Source organism: Acartia tonsa, chromosome 1 (assembly GCF_053477335.1).
Source record: "Acartia tonsa isolate MP-2025a chromosome 1, ASM5347733v1, whole genome shotgun sequence".
Taxonomy (NCBI): domain Eukaryota; kingdom Metazoa; phylum Arthropoda; class Copepoda; order Calanoida; family Acartiidae; genus Acartia; species Acartia tonsa.
Genome location: NC_137260.1, coordinates 31,841,551 through 31,859,643, shown reverse-complemented (window position 1 = coordinate 31,859,643; position 18,093 = coordinate 31,841,551). Strand labels below are relative to the sequence as shown.

The window sequence follows — 18,093 nt, the reverse complement described above, 5'->3', positions numbered from 1 at the left end:
ACTATTTTTAAGCCTTTAAACACACACCTTTACGGATTCTACCAGAAACCTACCCCTCTCTTTGTTATGGCATTAAATTGGTATTCTTACCTTGACATCAGGCCCTGTACCAACTCTGAGATCCTCAATTGTGACTCCACCAACACTAAACTTCTTCGCACTCTTTGGAGTGGCTGCTCCTTGATCTTTCAATAGCTTGTTTTCAGGTTTAGGTGTCTTGGGTGTCTTTCCCTCTTGTTTAGGTGTCTTACTCTCTTGTTTAGGTGTCTTACTCTCTTGTTTAGGTGTCTTACTCTCTGGCTTGGGAGTCTTGCCATCTTGCTTTGGTGTTTTACCATCTTGTTTAGGTGTCTTAGCCTCAGCCTTAGGTGTCTTTAACTCTGCTTTGGGCGTTTTGCTTTCTTGTTTGGGTGTTTTATCTGGCTTACCCTCTTTCTTATTCTTGGGTGTCATTTCAACGTTTTTCTTTGGGCTCTCAGTCTTTGCTTTTGCTTCGAGTTTAGCCTTCTTTGATGGGGAAACATCACCGTTCGTCTTTGCAGGCTTGGTGGGTGACTCTTCTTCAGCTTCGCTTTCCTCCTCACTAACAGTTTATCCATTGCAATTAAAATAAAAAAACGAAAGGGTTGAAGAGTCCACTATGCAATATTAATTAACAAAACCTTTACGAAAAAAATTTAATCCGTGCATACAATGACCCCCCACAATATTCATTTGAAAACTTCTGCCTTACAGCCTGATAAGGGTATTATTCCATTCTATTTTGGTGAAAAGAAAGTTCTTACGAAAATTATATGATTTGCATGCAATAGATAAATTCCTATCGTCATCGTCGCTTCCTTCTTCTTCCTCCTCCTCCTCTCCCTTCTCACTGTCGTCTTCACTCTCGTCGCTGTCCTCCTTAACAACAACAATCATTTCATTGGATGGATTTTTAAATAAACATGAGTGCTGTAGCCTGAGATTTTAACTCCTTTACTAACAACATACCTCTTCAGCAAAGTTTGCAGTAGAATCTAGTTCTGAAAGAGTTGTAGTGTCAGCTCCTGTCTCATCAGAACTGTCATCATCATCATCTGAGGAGGATTCTTCGTCATCGGCCTGTTTTACACAAGAATTTCATGCTTATGACAAGTAAGCTTTATTTATTTTATAGGTGGAACGTGTTGAACAACATAAATGCTAATAATTCAACAAAATGTACAAAAGAAGTCTTTCTTTACATTATTGATTATAAAATAAAGAGCGGATAATACCTTTCCGTTGCTTGTAGCTGTAGAATCAAGCTTGATCTTTTTTGCGTCTTTCTTATTGGCCTCATTCTTGCGTTTCTTTTGCTTGGGTTCGGGGGTTTCGACCTCCTCATCTTCAGACTATAATATAACGAATTTCTTAAAGTTTTTTTTAATCTTTATATGAAGCTACTGAAAAAAAGAAAATATTTGTTGCCAATACAAATGATTTTCTATGTTACGATTATGAAGATCTACTTTTTAATTAAAATTAAGACATGAAACGTGTACTATCCTCTCTATTAAACAAAAAAGCATGCTCTTTTCACAGTAATAAAAATTGAACAATAGCATAGTTTCAAATGACTGTTACAACTAACCTCCATTTCTTCATCTGAGAAGTCATCCATTAATCCTGGAGCCATATCCTCGTCAATAGTGTTTCCTGTCAGATGGACAATTCCAGGACCATCAACCTTAACAAAAGATTTTATTTGACTAACTAGTTAAAGTACTTAGAGAAGTGATCCATCGAATGTTCTTGTGGAATATAATAAATAAAAGCAAGTGATAAGAGATAATCAAAAGACTTTACACCACGTGATTCATATGTGTAACACCAAAAAATCAAAATTTATGGTTATCTTAAGTTAAAACTTAAAAGAAAATCTGTAAAACTAATATTTCATACAGCTATGAATAACACATTAAATAGATGTTATAGCAATTTTTGTAATAAAATATGAAAGAACACATGGGGGGGGGGGGGGGTTAATGCAACAATCTCGTAATCAATGAATAAAGGCACTTAGAATTCGAATTTCGATATGAAATTTTGCATGAGTAATCCTTGGTAGGTCTATTTTCCCTAAATCGAACAAAAAGTAACGGCGAACGACTCAACCGTTTAGACGGTTTTTTTTGGCTATTTTTAGGGCAAATCTGTCATAAATTACGTAGAAATCAACTCTTTAAAAAATAGTTTTGCTTTAAATCATGTGTTAGATTTCTAGTACCAGCAACTACCGGCTATAATCGTTTGGGAGCAGCAAAGAGTATTATGTGGAGATAGGTTTCGTGATGGATTTGCATTGAAAATAGCCCAAAAATGGCTAAACGGCTGAGCCGCTAGCCGTTACTTTACCAACTTTTTGTTCGATTTAGAATTACCAAGAATTACTCATGCAAAATTTAAGATCGAATCGAATTCTAAGTGTAATTTATACATTGATTACGAGATGGTTGCATTTATTTTCATATAAAAATTAATGAATATCATTAATTTAGTCCAGTAACTTACCTTAAATGAAATCTTCTCATTGAGATTGAAACTTAAATCTAAATTCTCGCTCATTTGTCCCTTGTATAAGTTGGCAATGATAAACTCGTCCCCGTCGTATTCCAGGTACAGTGATGTTACTTTGTCTCCCTCCATGGTGGCAGGTTCGATACAAGCTTTGGAAATACGAAATGCTTTCTTGACGACAGTGTCGTACCTTAACAGAATTGAAATGTTTAAATAGATATGTACAAAAATCTAGTTTCCTCATCACGTAGTTTAAATCATTCCGGATTAATAGTTAAAGAGTACGAAATTCAGAAATAGATTAAACATGAACAAATGAATTTCTTAGGATTAAGCTATGTTAATTTAATATTTTTACAATACAAAATATTAAATTACACTTAAACGAGGCTAACACTGTGCATTCTTTAAAGCACACTTATTAAATTTAACCAACCAAAGAATTTTTTATCCAATCTTAACCAGACAAATGTCATCTAGCTAAAAAAGATGCGTAGATTTCATTTCTGGGAACCAGAAAATCCGCAGAAATCGAATTCATGAGATCCAAAAAAGTTTCATTAAAAAAAACCTTACACCAAAAATAACAAACAATAATTATAACGACGACTTAGTTTCTTTTTCCTGTTTAATACGAATATTGAAACTAATTTTCAGGCATGCATGTTTGTTGGTATAGTACTTTTTTTAGTAACCAAAATACAGACATATATAAAACTACGAAATTGTATATTAGTCACTAGAAAGATTATATTTTTTTTCTTGCTTTAAAACAACTTTTTGTACATAAAAACCCGTAATGTCTTCATTATTGACACAAACATGCATGCTGTATAGTTTTAAAAAATTTTGTCAAATAAAATACCTGATTAGAATACAAAGCAAGAAATAAAGGTTATCAACTCCCTATGAGCTTTTTGTGTTAAATAGAATTATTAATAAGAATAAAAGGTTTTTAAAAAAAAGTAAAATAACAAAATGTTAGGTGAATTGTTAATATTAAATCAATCAAAAAATGTTTTACATTCTTATTATTAATTTCAATAAAACATATATATGCTCAGGGTGGGCATACAAAAAACCCACCCAAAAAAACCCACCCAGGGTTTTTCAATAAAACCCCCATAAAAACCCTTAAAACCCTGGGTTTTTAAGGGTTTTTGGGTTGAGTTTTTAAGGGTTTTTGGGTTGGGTTGGGCTGGGCTTTTTGAAAAAACCCTGGGTTTTTCCCCACCCTGTATATGCTCAACAGAGGTTATTTATAATTATGAATTCTACCAGACTAAAATATAAAAGGGGAAATAGTTTATGAAGACGACACAAAATGATTTTAAAAATTACTTATTTTTATCTTTTTTTTTAATCTTAAACAATTTTAATGTTTTTATTATGTAAATATATAAAGTATTATTCAAACTTAAAGGATTTAATCTTTTTCTTTTTAATTTATATGTCAAAACAGTGTAAAAATGAAGTTCTTAATTACGAATTTTCAAATCATTAGACTTTAATACAATTTATTATAGAAATAAAGAATAATTTCAACAAAAAAAAATTGCTACAAAAAGGCTTACTGTATTATTAAACTGACTTAATTGTATAATTGCATTTATTTTGTTTATTTACCTTGAAAAATGAGTGTTTAAGTGCTGCATTGGTTAAAATCAAACCTAAAAGTGCTCTTTATTCAGTGACAGAGTGAAAAAAATATATACTTGTTTTATAGTTTTTGATCTCTTTTTTTTATATATTTTTATCTGATATGTATATCAAAATTTAAAAGTATTTATTTCATTAGATATTCATACTTTGCTAAGACGTCTTTGTTACTTTTTGCACTATATTTGCTCTAAAAAGGATTCTTTATCTGACTTTTACATTTAAAATGAAAGATTTTATGCCAATTTTTGTGTTGACTGTAGAAAAAAATAATTATTTTGTTTATATGCAATTTTCTATAATAAAATGTGAGAAATGCCTTTTTTCACATGTAGGGCGAAAAAAGTAACACTGAAAATATGGGGTGCTGCCACTTTTACCACTAGCAAAAATACAGCCACTGTGTTTTTGACAAAAAGTGGGTGTGTTTTTGTCAATTTCGATTATAGCTGTGTTTTTGGCAATATTTTTTTATCCAATGTCAAAATTACACCTTCACTGCTGTCATAAACACAGTTTTACTGTCATTTTCACACCCATGAAATTCAATGAGGTTTTCAAATTCACAGTTTTGATGACAAAAATACGCCTATTTTCATATTACTATTAGGTATTTTAACCAAGTTGGAACCTGTATTTCACATAAGGATGTACTACTAGAGGATATTTTAGTATTTTGGTATGGTAAAATTCTTTGTTTTAGTCAAAAAATATTTTGCTGGCATCCTGTGCCCACCAGGAGGGAGATATTCAAAAAATTCCAACTCTCAGTTATGTGTCATACCCATACTTAAAAAGTCACGCAGTTTGGGCTCTTTATCTTTCACACACAGAAAATGAGATAGAAAAAAACGGAAGGGGGGGCATTTACCCCCCCCCCCCCTCCGACCGTTAAGGGTTAAGTATGTTACATTATACAATATGGGTGTAATGCTACAACATTGATTCAAACATATTTTTTTTGTATACCTATGTAATAAATAAACTGGATAAATAAGTACAAAATTTAAAAGATGTATTTTTGTCAATATGTAGGTGTATAATTGACAAATTATAAATTTAATAGATGTATATTTGTCAATATGTAGGTGTATAATTGACAGCAAAACTGTGAATATGCCAGTGTAATAACTGTATTTTTGTCATACCCCCTAAAAGTGAAGGTGTGAATTTGACAGTAAAACTGTGTTTATGACAGCAAATCACTGTGTTTATGACAGTAATATCACTGTATTTTTGCTAGTGGTAAATCTGCCATGTACCCTGAAAATATTTTTTACGTCTTAAGCATGTCCTAAACTCAAAGATAATAAACTTTCATAAAAGATTTATTTTAGAATATGTCATTTAGGGCATAAAATTAATTTTGCAAATTAACATTGCAAATGTTTGCCAATAACTCTTAAAAATGATTTCTGCGGATTTTCTAATTTACATGGGTGTTTTCTACACATTTTCCCTTTTCTAAAAATACCTTCCTCATAAAGATTGGCTTCCGGAAAGTATATACTTTTCCAAAATGATATGTGAAAGGAAGCCTGCAAGAAATACCACGCTTTAACTGCTGAAAGACTGCCACAAGTTGACCCAATACCCCAAATTTGAAGCCTTCATCTTCGATAGCAAAAAGTTCCAGGCATTTTAAAATAACATTTTATGTACAATGAAAAGGGGGGGGGGGGGCGAAAGTGACACTTTTAGAAACCAAAACTAAAAGTCAAAGGAACTCAACTAAAAAAAGTGTTACAGGTCTGACATTTTGCATGGCAGTTGCTTTATAGGGGTACAATATGGAACTGTGAAGAAACGGCGGCGCAACCGCCGAAAACCGCCGTAATTTTTGTTGCCTTTTCTCGGCGGTTGCGCCGCCGTTTCTTCACAGTTCCATATTGTACCCCTATAAAGCAACTGCCATGCAAAATGTCAGACCTGTAACACTTTTTTTAGTTGAGTTCCTTTGACTTTTAGTTTTTCCAATTGGAATGAATATTTCAATTGTTTGGGGGACCACTATCTCAAATGCCTACCTAAATACCTAGAAAACGTATGAAATATTGTCATTCAACTAAATATATACACTTATATTAATATAATGTGACAAATTTCAGATATTTAAGGTATTCATTTTAAACAAATACCGACGTAATGGTTGGGGAACATTCTACGAGGCGAGGACCTAAGGGGGGCTGAGAATGCGAAGATGGTGGGGGGAATGGTTGAGGTGCCCAAGAGAAGATAACAAGGCCAGGTATATTATCTATAAAATTAATCAAGAATTTAAAACTGAACAGAAGTTTATTTCACATCTAAATCTTAGTCTGTCTTAAGAAAGGGGAAGCTTTGTAACCGGGAATTTAAACTAGTTCTAAGTAGTTTATAAATATTTTAAAACTATTTATCTGTTTATATTGTTAAAAAATCATATAGTTTTCATAGTCTGTCTACGAAAAGGGGGGCTTTCTGACCGGGGTTCTAAACTTAATTCTAATGAGTTTATCGAAATTTGTAACTATTATTTGTTTATTATTGGTTAGTTGTAGGTAAGATACTAAAAACCACAATTATTTGATTAAATTTTATTTAAACACAATCTAAATCAATCAGCCGATCCAAGGCTAGGGCACACCCCTAAGCCAAGGCGGCCCAAACGATAGGAAAAATCAAGACTAGGCTTTGATCTAAATTCCTTGATCTTAGTAGGTAGAATATAAACCTAAACGAGACCTGGAACTGGGATCACTGACCTTGTTAGAAAAAAAATAAAAAAATAAACCGAGACGGGGCTGGTTCTGAATCTTTGACCTTGTCAGGTTAAAACCGAGATGGGGTTTGGATCAATCGGAGATCCTCGACCTTGTTAGGTTAAACCGAGACAGGGCTTTGATCCAAATCCTCGTCCTTGTTAGGTTAATAAAACCGAGACGGGGCTTAGATCCATAATATCCTTGACCTTGTCAGGATAATAATACTAAGACGAGGCTTGGATCCATCAGAGATCGTTGACCTTGTTAGGTAAACACAACCAAGTTAGAAGTTGGATCTAAGATTCTTGACCTTGTTAGGTTGATAATACAGAGACGGGGCTTGGATCTGAGATTCTTGACCTTGTCAGGTAAATAAGGCCGAGACGGGGCTTGGATCTGAGATCCTTGACCTTGTCAGGTAAATAAGGCCGAGACGGGGCTTGGATCTGAGATCCTTGACCTTGTCAGGTAAATAAGGCCGAGACGGGGCTTGGATCTGAGATTCTTGACCTTGTCAGGTAAATAAGGCCGAGACGGGGCTTGGATCTGAGATCCTTGACCTTGTCAGGTAAATAAAGCCGAGACGGGGCTTGGATCTAAAATCCTTGACCCTGTTAGGCAGAAGTAAAAGTAAAACTAAAAACCGAGACGAGGCTTGGGTCTGAGATCCCTGGCCTGGTTAGGTAGTTTTGAAAAGGAAAACAAAAAACTGAACCATTTATTAGAACCTAGTTAAGGCTTGGAACAGAGTCCCTTGACCGAGGCAGGCTAAATTTTATGTTTCCTTCAACCCACCCTCAGACTTTAAAAATATGGAGAATGTTTTCTGCATTTCTTAATCTTCCTTTAACCCTTCACACATATTTTTTTTTTTCTTTATTTTTCTCCTTCCCACTTTTTCTTTTATTTTTCCCCCTCCCGCATTTTCTTCTCTTTTTCCCCTCTCTGATTTTTATTTTATTTTCCCCCCTCCCCTTTAGCAGCGACCCCTATGCAGAATATACACCCCTGAACTGAATCGAGGCAAGAAACCCATGATCACGATAGGCATAACATAACAGAATTGAGGCCTGGAGGTACAATTTTCTTGACCAAAATCGGCCTAAATACACTAAATATATTGCCTCTAAATTGAACAATACTTCTGAATCTAGGCGGCATACCTTATAAAAAAAATTACATGTAAATATGATATGAATAAAGAGAAATATGCTAGAAAGTTCTAATAATTTCTCCTTTTTCAGTTTTGACGATACATGGAGGTATGCAGAAGATCAGAATAAGTCCCCATCCACCCATTTAATGATGAAACAGCTGGCTGCTGACAATATCAATAAACACTAGAGCCCTGCTGGACTATTAGACCGAACGCCTTCGGGCCGAACCAAAGGAGGTAAAGTCTTCCCTTATAATATAATTGGCACTCAAGGCCTTAAAAGATGGTGCCTTGACACAATAGTCGAGTTTAAGAATCCTTCGACAAAAAGTTGAAAACTGTTTTGTCCCTAGACACAATAGTTGAATATAAGAATCCTTAGATAAAAGGTTGAAAACTGTTTACACTTATTCCCCTCTTCCTTCCATATCTTTTAATCCATTCCCCATTTTTTCAATTGGATTCCACAAAACCCCCCACCCCACCCTTTTTTCCCCTTTTGCTTTGTTTTACACATCTTAATAATTATCTTTTAATGGCATTTTTTATACTTGTCTTTAGATGACTGGAACAAAATTAAATCTCCAAGTCATTATGTTATTTTATATGTATCCTTCTTTTGATCTTGACAATAATGCCTTACAGTTTTCTTATCCCTCAAGGTTGGATAAATCTTATAAAGAGACCTAGACTTGATTGGGTTCACCTCGCGGCTGTTCTCTAGCCCCGCCGAAAATATAATATATATATACAATATATATATATATACACACACACACGCACACACACACAGAGAGAGAGAGAGAGAGAGAATATATTTAATATTGCTCAAAATTCTCTTTTTTTAGCCTGCTGAATAATGTTTGTTCTTGGCGGATCAAATGAATATGCAGAACCTAAAGAAAATTTGACCCTACTCTCTTCTCCAAAAAGACAAAATTGAAATATTTCAATTCAAAAGATGCTATTCAGTCGGCTAATCCGATTAATACAAATCAGGCAATTTTTTAGAATACCTTCATACCTCCCCTTCCCTATTAATAAACCCTCCCTATCTGCCCTTCCATTTCTACGAATTATAATTTTACTATTTTTTAAGCTTTATAATTTTTGATTTTTAGTGATTTTTGTAACCTTCCTACCTTCATTAAACTTTTTTTCTGCCCTTCTATGCAATTATCGCTGTTTTGTTGTAGAAGTTTTTTATTTTTAAATATTGAGTAGGTATTCTAATTAATTTGCCATTTAGAATTTTCACTTCACATAACAGCCAACAGCTATATAATTCAAGATCAAGATATCAATCGTTACAAGGCTGTAACATGCACACTCACGGCTAAAGTTGAAGAAAAGTGAAAATGTTTGTTAGTAAACAATTTGAATAGAAAAAAAACACTATTGGTCAATGACGCATGAATCCAGTGAAAATATAATTTAAAGTTGAAACAAAACAAAAAATACTATTGGACACTAGTTTCCAGAGGCCTCAGGCCATTCCTTTAATGCACTTGTTCTGCATAGAATACCAATCAAAATGAAGAAAAAAAAGGTCGCCTATTATGATAATGAAAATATGGAACATTACAGCACCATAAAGTGATCAAAGGCAGCCTAAGATATTGTTAAATAAAACCCCTTGTTACGGGCAGACAATATAATAACAAAAAAAGAACATTCATTCTTTAGGGAAACCGAAAAAAAACCATCCTAATGGTTTTCAAACAATCAAGGACGCATACATATTCCAATTATATAATCTGCACATCTAGAATTTTAAAAGCCTAAAAATTAGGGATGACAATACGTCAAATTTTTGGACCGGATTCGGATTCAGGATTCTTACAAGAATCCGTCCAAAAAAAGGCGGATTCCCGCGGATTCCGGATTCTTATTTTTGGCGGATTCGGATTTCGGATTCTAGCAATATTTTTAAAGGCTTTTTTAAAAATTTAAAAATTTAAGTGCTACATAAGTCCTATAAATTAATGTTCTTGGTGTTCTCTATAATTCACTTCCGAGAAAAGAACCAAATTTTAAAAGATGTTATATTTTTATATAATGATGATAATCTTTGCCTTCAAAAAGGCGGAGTTGAAAGAAAAAACTCAAGACGCTAAATTTAGCCTACCAATTAAGATTCCGAATCCGCTATTAAAAAACAGATTCCAGATTCGGATTCCAAAATTGGCTAAATATTGGACGGATCCCGGATTCGGATACGGATTGCCAACCCTACTAAAAATAACTTAAAATTCAGCATTCTAAATCGTTAACTTAGAGGATTACCCGCAAACTACTAATTCTCCTCCTCTGTAAGAAAATATTTTGATCCTTATATCCATAGTTAATTTCCTCTACAAAATTGAATCGAAAATCCCGATCTAAATAACAGCTAGGTACTTATACATTGTTTTATAGTTTGAAATCGTTTCTACACTAGCCCCCTATTAAACATATCATATGGATAGGTCCCAATGAAGTATAAAGTATTCTAATTTATTTAAGTGTTTGCTGCAAGTTATTTCACAGTTTTACACCAAATATCATTCCCATTCTTATCGCCTATATCATAGGTACACAAACTTTTAAGCCTTTGTATAAATTAATATCCAAGGTGTAGCCAAACCTAGCATTACTCAGAATCCAATCTTAATCCAGCTAAATGTCTATACTAAATCCATATATCCCAAGGGATATGACAATGGACGATAAATTGTTGGACATCCCCATTAGTTACAAACTAATCACATAATTTGTAGCTGTAGATTGAATTATTGGTTCGAAAACTAGGACATCTAACTACTCCTCTGTGGAGAGCGTCATTCATTATGATGACTTAATTTGGGACACCTGCCATACTCGGCAAGGGTGAGGTAATAATGAGAAGGTCCCTTGAGACAGTGGGTCTACACACGTCCCACACACACAATATAAAAGCTCACAGTTTAAGCCACCTCATAAGATAACGCGTCAATGAGTCTCTAGATACCAAAGTTATTTACAGTTTAAAGTTCCTCCCCCCTCACTGGTATTATCAGGACCTAGCTTTATTTGACAAAAACTTTTCTCCTTAAGAAGTTCTGTAGTAAAGGAAACTTTGATATTTATGCATTAGTCACAGATACTTAAAACATTCCAGAATGAATTAATTAGATATACAGTTAATTCTCAGAAAGTATCTTAAACCTAGACTGATATATCAAATGGCAAGACAATGTAAGTTTCCTAGTCATGGAACAATCGATATTAGAGAATGTATACATATCATATACATCAATATCAAATATCGTCACATAGAATTCCCTTCAATGTTTTAAGGAGTTTAATTAACTGAAATCACTTCCTAAAGATTTTAAAAATCTCCCATATAACCTTCTATTTAAATTGTATTTGAGAAAACAGAATATAAAACATATCTAATCAGATATGTCTCAAAGAAATTATATTCAGAAGAATATTTAAAGGGATAGTTGCATGAAGAGCATTTTAGAAAAGAAAAAGAAATTTAAAAAAAAATATTTGAAGCAAAGTTACAAATATTCTACCAAAGATTTTTAATATTAATTTACAATAAATTTCAAGCTATTGAGACATCACTAGATTGGTCGCTATGCTGTTTTTGTGTAAATAAGCTAGCTATATAATTTGCATAGGTATATCACAAAAATAAGATTTCTGGTCTTGATACATGGTAGAGAATTTAAATTCTTTCAAATATACGTCTTATAGATGTAGTTTAAATCACTGACCAGGTAAAAATATGCAGTTCACTAAATCAAATTCAAATACATTTCGTGCAACTACCCCTTTCATCTTTTAAATCTGTTAATTTCCATGTGTGATATTATTATTAACGTCTCTCTTGTCCACCTCCCCCCCCCCCCACTCCCCTCCATTCGCCATTTTCTTTTGGGAGCGTTCAATTTTTACTTAACATAAGGCCTATAAATCCTTTTTAGATATAATGTAATATGAGTTAACCACCTCGAGTATTTCGGAGATAGAAATGCAGAAATAAAAGAAAAATTTAAATTTTCTTTTAGAATGCATCAACACTAAGATTAATCTTTGAGTTCTTAGAACTTTAGACTTATGGTTTACGTTTTAACCAAATGAAATGTGAAACCAACCACCTAGAATGACATTACACGATTTCATACCAAATACTTCAAGGGTCTATATTCATTTTGTCAATCGAAGAACCTTGTTGGTGCCCATTGCATTGTTTACCTAATTGTAGCATTCAGAAATTAAAAAATAGGTTTTTTTTATTAAGAAGTGTATACTGTATAGCCCCTTAATTTAAACACTACTTGTAAGAAAAAACTTTCATTCGAAATTTACAATATCTATGAACTAGTTTTCTTTCATCATAAAATACCCCTCCCTCATTTGACTTTCACTAAAACCCTTTGCATTTATTACTCGAGATTTCCTGAAGATTTCAAAACAGGAAAAATCATGTATAGGTAATAATATAACGTATCCCATCTGAAAGTCTTAAGACTGAAGCTATATAGAATCTTTGATAGTTATGGAGAAATTACTAGGTATCTGATTCTTCATATCATCAAAAATTTGTCTTTGACTTCAAATTATGCAACAAATTACACTACTCACGCTGATACCCAAATATGATTTTAGTAAAGTTTCGCCTTAAAATAATTTTAACCTATGTTTAGCAAATTGTTTTTTTTAACCTTTTGTTAGGTATAACTATATTAAACAAGAAACATCGCAGACAACATAGGTCAATGGCGAACTTACCAATACTTAAATGCAATTTGTGCTACAAATATTTAGTACCTAGCCACTCTTATAATTTATATAAACTAAGCTACATCAGATCTAGTCTTAACACGTTGATGTATTAAGCCAATAAGGTTCAGATTTTAAAAAAAAATGTGTAAGAACCTTTTAAAGTAGCTTCAATAACGATCTTTATTACATTATTCAAACTGTTAAAAGACTTGGCTCCAATTTGTTAGACCTAAGCGAAATATTTTTGTACTTCAATATAATGTACAACATTACTTCAAAATTTTAGTGGTGCATAGAATTTAGGTTCACCTAGTCATGATTGCACTAAAATGCTTTGATGTCTTTATCTTCCATTGCACTATAGTACACTTTAGTCCATACTAATTGATCCTTACATCAAATACCAATGGTCTGTTTTCATGAGGAGTCTTTTTGTATTGCTACTTGGTACTACATTTTCTAGTTTCACAAAAAAAGCCTTTTATTATTATTACTTATTCATTTTGTAATTTTATGTTCCCATCATATGAAATTTCCAAATTATTCCGTTTTCAGCAGATAAATAATTCACTTCCTTAAATATATCTAGGGATCTACAGGAATAACACAGGGGTTGATAAATTTAATGTATATTAAATGATGATATAAAAAATTAACCTTTCTGTAGATCTAATAGTGGTTAAATGGTTGGACACTCAACATAATGAACAGAACAATCAAAATTCATTATTCCCCAAAGCTGTTAAGCCAATGGAATGGAAATGGTTATCATAAAACTTTGGGGACCAGCATATTCAACAGCCCAATCCCGCCTCACTCCCTGCATATATCACAAGGGCATACCTTTAAAGTTTTGATAGTTATTAAACTACAGGGTTTATTGAAAGTCCTTCTTTTGCAAGGTACTAATATTAGTATGGAATTGGAAAAATAACGGGCTAATTAAATGAATTGAATTGCATTTGATGCATCCACCTCTTTATTTATGTGTAACATATAAGCCCAAATTAAGAGAATAAATTTCCAAATACCAAGAAGCAAAGATAAATTAGTCAATAGCATTGTATAGGAAGATTTTCAAGTCCTGACTATAATTCAGCTGATAGTACTAATATCATATGTGTTAATTGGTTTTTATTTATTCTTGCTAGGACATGAACTTACAAAAAGGTAGAATAAAAAACACCTACCTATATTGTTTTAAAGTAACAAACTCTTCAGATAGCCCTAGTCCAATGTCTATATAAGAAAATTAAAACTGAAATAATACAAATCTTTATATAAATAAGTTTCATGATAGGTCAACTTGAAAATGTGTTAACTTGTAAACACCTCTGTAAATTTTAGTAGGCACTTTTGTAACAAATTAGCACGGAATTGTTATTACTTTAATTTAATAAATTATTTTAAACTCACATTGCATTAGAACCAATAGAATGTTTCCACGAACATTTCAGAAGTATCACATATTATTTTTTAAAGACACGCCCAGAATATGACTTCAAACCTAGAATCTTATTAAGGATGAAAACCTCCAGAAATAGGAGCGAAGCCCATCAATTTGAACCTTACCAAATGTTTTTATTTAGTAGTTACCTAAATCTAAACTTTTATATCTACATCAAAATTACTTGAATTGAGGTCATTATGTGCCTACTATAATTTAAGATTTATAGAGATGTTTCGCCTATCACATTCAAATTGTCCAATGTTTATTCCTAACAGGTAAATAGGAATTAGGAGTAACCTAGGTATAATTTACTGTTGTGCTTTGTAAAATAACTAAAAATCTTTCAAAATCTAAAAAGACCTGCGGATTGTAGATAGGCTTCATCTCCAATATTATCCGTTAAAGTATAACAATTATGCACTTAGGCACACTTTAAATAAGAGTGTCTTTAGTTGAATGGTTTAATATTCAAGAGGCTTAATATGAATATAAGTTAGTTATACAACAAGATAGCCTAACTAATTCTTTGAAACCAGATCCCTCATAAACGGTTTAAAATCAATAGAACACTTAAACCTTAAATTCTGTTCAAGCTCTCCTTTACAACAGATCATCATTCCCATACAGTTGATGCACTAGCACTCTGTCTTATCCAAGCATTGCAGAGATCCCATGGAATAAGCCTATAAAGATCATCTTGCGAGTCATTTATTTAAAGCAATAATTCAATATTTAGAAAAATTTCCATAAATGTAACTTTGTAAGTAAACTGTGATATATACTTAGAATAAATTCTAAATTGCTCCTGAGTGGGGTCCTTAAAACCTTTTTTATGAATTTGTTACAAGAATATCTTGCAACATAAGCTCTTCAACATCCACTTAAAACACTCAATAAGACTCGATTTAAATGGTTGTCTTCTATTTTTATGGAAACAAGCCATTAATTGAAGTCTGAATGATTTCAATTCTACATAGTCAAAATTCCAAATACTCATATTATATATAAACTTAAATTCATTAAACAATGGAAAATATTTGGAATGCTAATTTCATGTTAGATTCATTCGCGGAACTACTCCTGTACTTAGGTATCTATTTTCAAATATTTAGCAGATACATCCCCAACATATAGGGGCTAGAAAAATAGCTTAAAACCACCCCAAAATCTTAAATCTGAAAAAAAAACCTGTAACAGGAGCTATGTAAATCGTATCTGAAATAAAGAACCCAATCAGTTCAATAATTATTTAGATCTGAAGCTTCCAACAAAAAACCTTACTACTTTATTTAATAGGTTAAAGAATATGTTAAATATCAAGATATATAAGGTATAGAACAAACATTCATATGTTTTGTGAATGTTTGTTTGTGTTGAACAGTCAATGGCAATAATTTTGATGGCTGTTATAAAATTATTTTACTCCATTTAACAACAGAATGAAGTGGAATTGGCAAACATTGAAAGTTAGTGTCATGGCCAAAAATCTAATTTCAGTATAAAATCAATAAATACTGGTAAGAAAGATTCTTCCAATTTCCCAAAACCACAATCACAAAAAAAAAAAAAAAAAAAAAAAATTCTGATGCCACAAGACCTAAGGTCAAAATATGAAGAATGAGCTAAATAATAAAGATAATGAAAAGAATTAAGTTAAATGATAAAGGTCTTATAGTTTTTCTGGCTCAGAGGATCTACCGAATTACCACTAAAGGGCTAAAAGTTTTCCTGGCTATTTATGAAATATGGGGAGTTTGCATTCTGTTATAGGTCAAATATATTTGAATATTCAGCCATTTATTTAAGGCTATCATTTTCAACTAATATAAATTTGACCATTTACTTAAGATTGATATAATCAGAAACAGAATTTGATTGATTGATTGATTGATTGATCAATCAATCAATAAGAAACAGAATGCATCTCCCCAAATGTGGTAGTATCATTTGGTAGGTCCTCCGGCCCGGAACCAGCAACCTTTATCTATTTCAGGAGTAAGTGAACCTAAACAGCAATAACAAGAGATGGTGTGTGTCCCTTTTTCCAATTGGAATGAATATTTCAATTGTTTGGGGGACCACTATCTCAAATGCCTACCTAAATACATAGAAAACGTATGAAATATTGTCATTCAACTAAATATATACACTTATATTAATATAATGTGACAAATTTCAGATATTTAAGGTATTCATTTTAAACAACCCTTCCCTTCCCTCCCAATTTGGAAATAGTCTCTGGACTATTTATGAAATATGGAGAGTTTGCATTCTGTTATAGGTCAAATATATTTGAATATTCAGCCATTTATTTAAGGCTATCATTTTCAACTAATATAAATTTGACCATTTACTTAAGATTGATATAATCAGAAACAGAATTTGATTGATTGATTGATTGATCAATCAATCAATAAGAAACAGAATGCATCTCCCCAAATGTGGTAGTATCATTTGGTAGGTCCTCCGGCCCGGAACCAGCAACCTTTATCTATTTCAGGAGTAAGTGAACCTAAACAGCAATAACAAGAGATGGTGTGTGTCCCTTTTGGTTTCAAAAAGTGTCACTTTCGCCCCCCCCCCCCTTTTGAAAAGAATTCATTGCTGATGTTAGAACTTTTGAAATTAAACTACGTGGCCTAGAAACAAATTATGAGCTTATTTTTGGTGTAAATTTAGGTTACCCGTAACTAATTATATTTTTACCAAAAAAATACTCATTTTCATAGTCAAAATCATTAAAAAAAAATTAAGTTTAACTTGCATTGTACCGAGTGTAATGTAGCCAATCAGAAGGCTGAATCAGCTTAACACCAATCACAGCTGAGCTTGTTTTAGTTTCCCCCTTTGTTTCCCGCGCTGTGATTTTCGTTTACAAATGCAATTTAAATCGAATTTTTTCATAGACTTTGACTATGAAAGAGGACTATCCACGAACGAGAGCACATGATTCTAAGTACCTTCCAGCATTGATCCTAAATATTTTCTTTCAGAATATAATAGGACACCATATATTATTAATATATTGACGAGAAAATTTATGTTTCACCATGTTTTTTTAGGTATTTTAATTGATTTTGAAAAATTTTATGAAGCTAATTCTTTTAATAAAATGGATATTTGATGATACATATGCGAATACTCGTGTTATATAGATTGTAAATTAATCCATATTAGCATTAATTTAAACATACATATGAGATATAGTAAATGTGCTTTTGACTTTTTTTATATTTATTATTTGACAACATGGACAATTAAAGACACTCCGAACTCAACAAAACGTTTGATAGAATTTTAACGAAAAATGGTGGACATTTTGTTACTTTTCTTCAACTTGAAGTGGTGAAACATAAATTTTCTCGTCAATATATTATTTTTTATATTGACCTATTATATTCTGAAAGAAAATACTCAGGATCAATGCTGGAAGGTACTTAGAATCACGTGCTCTTGTTCGTGGATAGTCCTCTTTTAAATGCCTAGAACTTTTTTGTTATTGAAGCTGAAGGCTTTAAATTTGGAGTATTGGGTCTACTTGTGGTAGTCTTTCAGCTGTTAAAGCGTGGTATTTTATGCAGGATTTCTTTTAAGTCAAAAGGAACAAATTTAGGTCAGCAGTAAAAGCTCTCAATAATAAATTTAAGACTTACCTTTTGTTGGGTTTAACAATGAGACCAAAGAAGGACTCATTTGGTGAACTGTCATCTGATGAATCAGACATTGTGTGCGAAGTATGTATAATTCCTGTTTACAATGAAAAAAAAAATAGAATGAAATCTGAA

The 18,093-nt window shown here is 32.4% G+C and overlaps 1 protein-coding gene and 1 long non-coding RNA gene across 3 annotated transcripts in view; one reads left to right on the top strand and one right to left on the bottom strand.

The window, feature by feature from the left end:
* The window catches only part of LOC145329920 (uncharacterized), a 21,049-nt gene extending 2,956 nt beyond the window's left edge, over positions 1 to 18,093 (bottom strand). Inside the window, exons 1-7 of one of the 2 annotated variants that reach the window (XM_080174386.1) lie at positions 17,962 to 18,093; positions 2,533 to 2,728; positions 1,613 to 1,708; positions 1,257 to 1,373; positions 991 to 1,101; positions 824 to 900; positions 91 to 586 (exon numbers count right to left, since the gene is read on the bottom strand). In XM_080174386.1, coding sequence (XP_080030512.1) covers positions 91 to 586; positions 824 to 900; positions 991 to 1,101; positions 1,257 to 1,373; positions 1,613 to 1,708; positions 2,533 to 2,728; positions 17,962 to 18,032 — 1,164 coding nt within the window. In that variant the 5' untranslated portion in view covers positions 18,033 to 18,093. The remainder of the gene's footprint in view (positions 1 to 90; positions 587 to 823; positions 901 to 990; positions 1,102 to 1,256; positions 1,374 to 1,612; positions 1,709 to 2,532; positions 2,729 to 17,961) is intronic. The other variant, XM_080174395.1, reaches the window with a different exon arrangement.
* Positions 6,165 to 11,966, top strand: LOC145329942 (uncharacterized). The gene is made up of 4 exons (XR_013883186.1): positions 6,165 to 6,445; positions 8,186 to 8,334; positions 8,946 to 9,096; positions 9,347 to 11,966. It is a non-coding gene; the product is annotated as an uncharacterized LOC145329942 (long non-coding RNA).